General features: G+C 36.1%; 1 protein-coding gene across 1 annotated transcript; it reads left to right on the forward strand.

Annotated features, from left to right (window-relative positions):
* Window positions 1-4,062: 4,062 nt before the first annotated feature.
* LOC111807773 (delta-9 acyl-lipid desaturase 2-like) lies at window positions 4,063-6,000 on the forward strand. Its single transcript, XM_023693640.1, has 4 exons — window positions 4,063-4,401; window positions 4,473-4,820; window positions 4,914-5,020; window positions 5,650-6,000. The coding sequence occupies exons 1-4, from the start codon at window positions 4,063-4,065 to the stop codon at window positions 5,861-5,863; spliced, it is 1,008 nt and encodes a 335-aa protein (XP_023549408.1). The 3' UTR covers window positions 5,864-6,000.

A 6,000-nucleotide genomic window follows, 5' to 3' on the forward strand; every position in this document is an offset into this window, starting at 1 on the left:
CATGTACACATACAACATATAAAAAAAAAAAAAAAGAGTACATATAGCTCGATAAATAAGACACTAAATTACCATTCTAAAGATTGAGATGTTACATTGGTTGGGGAGGAGAACAAAACATTTCTTATAAGGGCGTGGAAACCTCTACTTAACAAGGGTCTTAAAACCGTAAGGCTAACGACGATACGTACCAGGCCAAAGTGGACAATATGTGCTAGCAGCAGGCTTGAGTCATTTCAAATGGTATCAGAGGCAGTCACTAGACGGTGTGCTAGTAGGGATGTTGGGCCCCTAAGGAAGGTGGATTATGAGATCTCCATCGGTTGGAGAAGGGAACAAAACATTTCTTACTGGGTCCCGAAGGGAGTGGATTGTGAGAACCCACATCGGTGGAAGAGAGGAACGAAACATTCCCTTGAGTGTGGAAACCTCCCTAACAGATGCATTTTAAAATCGTGAAATTGACGACGATACGTAACAGACCAAAGCAACAATATCTGTTAGCAGTGGGCTTGAGCTTCCACCATTACCTAACATATATTTCAAACTACAAGCAATTTGAGCATTCATTTAGCTACCAGAGATCATTTAATGGCTACTCTGTTGAACAAAAGATTCATAACTCATATCAGCCACCATGCCCATATCCAAAGTACCAAACCCATGAAGCTGGTCCATCCCTATCCATTGCTACAAAGAGACCTGTTTGAGAGACTTGACTCGATTGTATGAACGTGTCGTATCTACCAACAAAAGGATTGAACTTAAAGTGAGTAATATTCACGGAACAACGACGTGACAAATTCACATGCATATACTTATTTCTCATTATTATGATGGAAGATGTGTAACATGTGGACTAACGACTCGAAACTTCTTAAAGTTGTTGTCATAACGAGAATGAATTAAGCATTCCATAAACAATATTTAAATTGACAATTTAGACTAAGATGTCAAATCGTTCGAGTTAGAGTGTATATCTCGAACTAAGGAGCCGAGATTATAAGCTATTTTATTCTCCTTATTAATGTAGCGTGACCCTCGAAAATATTAATGTGCATGATTATTTAGCTAAAGTCATTTAATAAGCTATAGATAGCGATAGATTTTATATCCAATGTTATATTAATGATGTCAAATGACTAAGGGGTTGAGGTTATCAATTTTTGTTTAAGAGGATTAATGTAGCATGACCTGTAAACGAACATTTTAGCTTGAGAAACACAATATTTTGATTATGACATGAATTTGATGTTTGTAACACCTCAAACCCACCGCTAAATGCTTCGTTCTCCTCTCCAATTGATGTGGGACCTCACAATCACTCTCTTGGAGGCCCAGCATCCCCGCTGGTACACAGTCCGCTTGTATCGCTGTCACACTCTTACAAGAAATACTTCGTTTTTCTCTCCAACCGACGTGGGGATCTCACAGGGTTTGTATAACAAATGAAGTTGTTGAGGTTTCAAGCTCTATGAAATGTATTAATTGCAAAATCAAACCGAGATTTCGAACTTGGTTATATATTCAGTGCATTACTTTAGTTTGGTCGTAACGAATATTATAGCTTGAGTAACACATTAGTTCGATTAGTTCGATTGTGATACGACTATTTAAATGGGAAGTCATTAAATCAATAGGTTATAGGTGGGTAGATTGATATGATATCTATATAGCTCTTGATTGAACCCTTGGTCAAGTTGGCAAACCAATGAGAGAAGCTATGCATTCATGAATATTAATATCACAAGCTAACTTATAGGGTACGCATTATCCGTCGTCCACATTCAAACGAACTCTATTATATGTATGTTCATGCCACCTTCGTTGTGTAAAATCTTGTTTTTGTAGAGGAAAAACTTCAACCAATTTGATATACGTTCTTCTTCCAAAATAATCATTCACGGGTAAGGAAAACAAGAGATCAACGAGATATAAGTGGGAACAGTTATCTCTATTGATATAATCATGTTTGAATGCTTTGGGACATAACCCGACTTAGCACTTCATTAACGTGATATCAAATGAGTAACTGTTACAATTGTTTTACGACAGCGTGACATTCGTAAATTTAATATATTTTTTTATTTTATTTTTATAACAATCATATATATATATATATATATATATATATAAACATCCATATTTAATTAAAAAATATGAATAATAAAACAACAAAATGGTTAAAATATTTTAAGATTTATTTTATTCATAAAGTTGAGATAAATATATTCAAATTGAAAATTAGTGAATGAATAAATAATTGTATAAAAAATTTAAAAAAATGGTTGAAAATGATTTTTTTTTAATTTTTTTTATTGTAATAATTAATTGTTTAATTAATGATAGTATGGGTCATGGCCCTTCCGACACCACGGTGGTCCGCCGCCAAATAAATAATAAATTCGTCGTTTTGTATTCATTTCACAATTTTTTAAAATAAAAAATTGAAAATTTGAAATTATAATGGTTAAAGATAAATAATTTTTAAACATAATATATATATTTAAAAAAAAAAAAACGAATATGGTCTTGTTTTTAATTAAATTATAAATTTAGTGATCCAATAGTATTTTTTTTTTAATTTTGTTTAATATACCCTTAAAATTTAAAAGTGATTTTAATTTTGTCGGGTATAACCTCGAACATAAAAGAACATAAACTAAATATTATAAAAAAAACGTCTAGTAGACATGTTGAAAACATTATACAACACAAAATATTTCTTACCCGAGACGTTTTTCACAATACACGTGACTATCATACATAATGTCTGGTTATTTCTGGTTATTTCAAGAAAACACATCGCTATCGTGCAACAACCAATCATATAACCTAGTACTAAGACATTCTAATAGATCATTTGATTTCCTCATTACACTTATATTTAACTTAATCCAGCTATAAACACAAATCACAATATTAACACTAAATCTTGGGATCATGTGTTATGGAAGATTTACGTAACAACCTAGTTCACCACTAGCCTAGCGTCTTCGCTCGCACACCGCTCGATGTTTGACTCTAATATCATTTGTAACAGCTCAGACCCACCATTAGCCGATATTGTCTCCATCGGTAGATATTATATGCTTTGACCCATTACGTATCACAGTCAGCCTCACGGTTTTAAAATGCGTCATCTTAGAGGGAGATTTCCACACCTTTATAAGTAATATTTTGTTTTCCTCTCCAACCAATGTGAGATCTCACAATCCACCCCCTTAGGGCCCGACGTCATCGTTGGCACACCGCCCGATGTCTGACTCTGATAACATTTATAACAACCAAAGCCCATACCCACTACTAGCTGATATTGTCTCCATCAGTAGATATTATCTGCTATGACCCATTACGTATCACAGTCACGCCTCACGATTTTAAAATGCGTCATCTCTTCAACCAACGTGAGATCTCACAATCCACCCCCTTAGGGCCCGATGTCATCGTTGGCACACCACCCGATGTCTAACTCTGATAACATTTATAACAACCAAAGCCCAGACCCACCACTAAATGATATTGTCTCCATCGGTAGATATTATCTGCTTTGGCCCATTACGTATCACAGTCAGCCTCACAGTTTTAAAACACGTCATCTAGGGGGAGATTCCACACCTTTATAAGTAATGTTTCGTTTCCCTCTTCAACCAATGTGAGATCTCACAATCCACCCCCTTAGGGCCCGATGCCATCGTTGGCACACCGCTCGATGTCTGACTTTGATAACATTTGTAACAACCAAAGCCTACCACTAGTAGATGTTGTCAGATTTAACCTGTTATGTATCGTCGTTAGTTTCACAGTTTTTAAACGCGTCTATTAAAGAGAAGTTTCCACGCCTTATAAAGAATGTTTTGATCCCGTTAAAAGTCAATAAGAAATCAATTTCACATTTAAAAAGTCCACCTACCTTTAAAAGTAAAAAAAAAAAAATTTACTTGAGTAATAAATTAGGGAGGCCGTTCAACCACTTTTAGCAGGAATTAAAGTAAGGGTGTAGTGTTTTGGTGCATGTCAATTCATAAATGTTCTGAAAAATGGCATTATAACTTCATATTTATGTTCTTCACAACTATAAATACACATACAATAGCATCAAGAACAACAACAAAAAAACATCCAAACAACATGGTGCAATCTCCTCCAATGCTCTTTACGAGGAAAAAATGGACCAAATTCGATAGAAATGTTGCTTCTTACTTTCTCCTTTTGCATCTACTTTGTATTTTGGCACCCTTCTATTTCACTTGGACTTGTTTCTTTCTTACTATCATATTAGGAAATCTAACCGGCATGGCCATTAGTGTTTCGTATCATAGAAACCTTGCACATCGGGCCTTCAAACTTCCCAAATGGCTCGAGTATTCCCTTGCTTATTGTGCCGCTCATGCAATTCAGGTTCGACATTGTCAACCTCTACATCATATTCTATCTAATACTATGTTTGATAACCATTTGTTGTTTGCTAGGGTGATCCGATCGATTGGGTGAGCACCCACAGGTGCCATCATCGATACGTTGATACAGAACGAGACCCACATAGTCCGATATACGGATTTTGGTTTAGTCAAATGACGTGGTTTTTCGATTCCTATAACTTGACTAGAAAAGTGTGTCCCAACTATTTTAAGAACTTTGAAAAGGTGGAAAGAAACATGTTTATGTTCTTCATGAAGCATGGATATCCAGACAATGTCAGGGACTTGGAGAAACAATGGTTCTATAGGTTTATGCATAAAACCTATTGGCTTCATCCATTGGCTCTGGCAGGGTTGCTGTATGCTGTTGGAGGAGTTCCTTATGTCATATGGGGAATGGTATAATTAATCTAAGCATGGTTTGATTATGATTATAAGTATTGATTAACCTCCAAATTGATTAGGGTTTTGTGTTGATTGAACTATTCGTAGTGCGTGAGGTTCGTAGTGAGCTTGCATGTAACATCTATGATCAATTCGGTCTGCCATATTTGGGGAAAGCAACCATGGAATACGGGCGATTTATCGAGGAACAATTGGTAATTTTCTTCTCTTTTTTTTTTTTACTATTTGGACGTGAAGAACTTTTTTATGAGATCCCGTGTCGATTGGAGAGGAGAACGAAACATTTTTTATGTGGGTGTGGAAACCTCTCTGTAGCATACGCCTTTTAAAAATCTTGAGAAGTGTGAGATCCAAACTCTGTTGGGGAAGAAAACAAAGCATTTTTTTATAAGAGTGTGGAAATCTCTTCCTACCAAACGCGTTTTAAAAACTTTGAGAGCAAGCCCAAAAGGGAAAGTACAAAGAAGACAATATGTGCTAGTGGTGAGCTTGGATCGTTACAAATGGTATCAAAGCCAGATACTCGGATGTGCTAGTAAAGAGGCTGATACTCTTAGGGGGTGGATTTGGTGGGGTCCCACATCGATTTGAGAAAGAAATGAGTATCAACGAAAGACACTAGACCCCAACGGAGGTAGATTATGACATCCCACGTTGGGTGGAGAGGAGAACGGAACATTTTTTTATACGCTGTATCCTGAAGGGGGTGGATTGTGAGATCCCACATCGAGTTAGTAGGAGAACAGAAAGTCTAAAGAGGACAATATCTACTAGCGATGAGTTTGAGTCGTTGCATTTGATCAAATTTGTACGTTTTTTTCAGGTTGGTAGCTTTGATAACGTTCGGAGAAGGATGGCACAACAACCACCACGCCTTCGAGTATTCAGCAAGGCATGGGCATGTATGGTGGCAGATTGATTTTGGTTGGTATATCATTAAGTTCCTTCAAGTCATTGGGTTAGCCACCTGCGTCAAATTACCCTCTCAAACCCACAACTTAGCTGCCTTAAACAAATCAAAGCCTCACCTTACTTAACCCTATGATACATTAAGAACACCATTATTATATTGTCTCATTTCTGAATGTGTTGCAAAATCAATATTATATCCATGTATGAACTTATTATATCGTACCGTTTCGATTAAAATAAGGCACTTATATTTGTGTTGTTA

The sequence above is a fragment of the Cucurbita pepo genome, chromosome LG12 (assembly GCF_002806865.2).
Source record: "Cucurbita pepo subsp. pepo cultivar mu-cu-16 chromosome LG12, ASM280686v2, whole genome shotgun sequence".
Taxonomy (NCBI): domain Eukaryota; kingdom Viridiplantae; phylum Streptophyta; class Magnoliopsida; order Cucurbitales; family Cucurbitaceae; genus Cucurbita; species Cucurbita pepo.

Bases quoted from the DNA above. Each gene is read 5' to 3' on its own strand.
- LOC111807773 (XM_023693640.1), top strand. From the start codon at position 4,063: ATGTTCTTCACAACTATAAATACACATACAATAGCATCAAGAACAACA. The intron at 4,402-4,472 runs GTTCGACATTGT...GTTGTTTGCTAG, and splicing joins GTGCCGCTCATGCAATTCAG to GGTGATCCGATCGATTGGGT. The intron at 4,821-4,913 runs GTATAATTAATC...AACTATTCGTAG, and splicing joins CTTATGTCATATGGGGAATG to TGCGTGAGGTTCGTAGTGAG.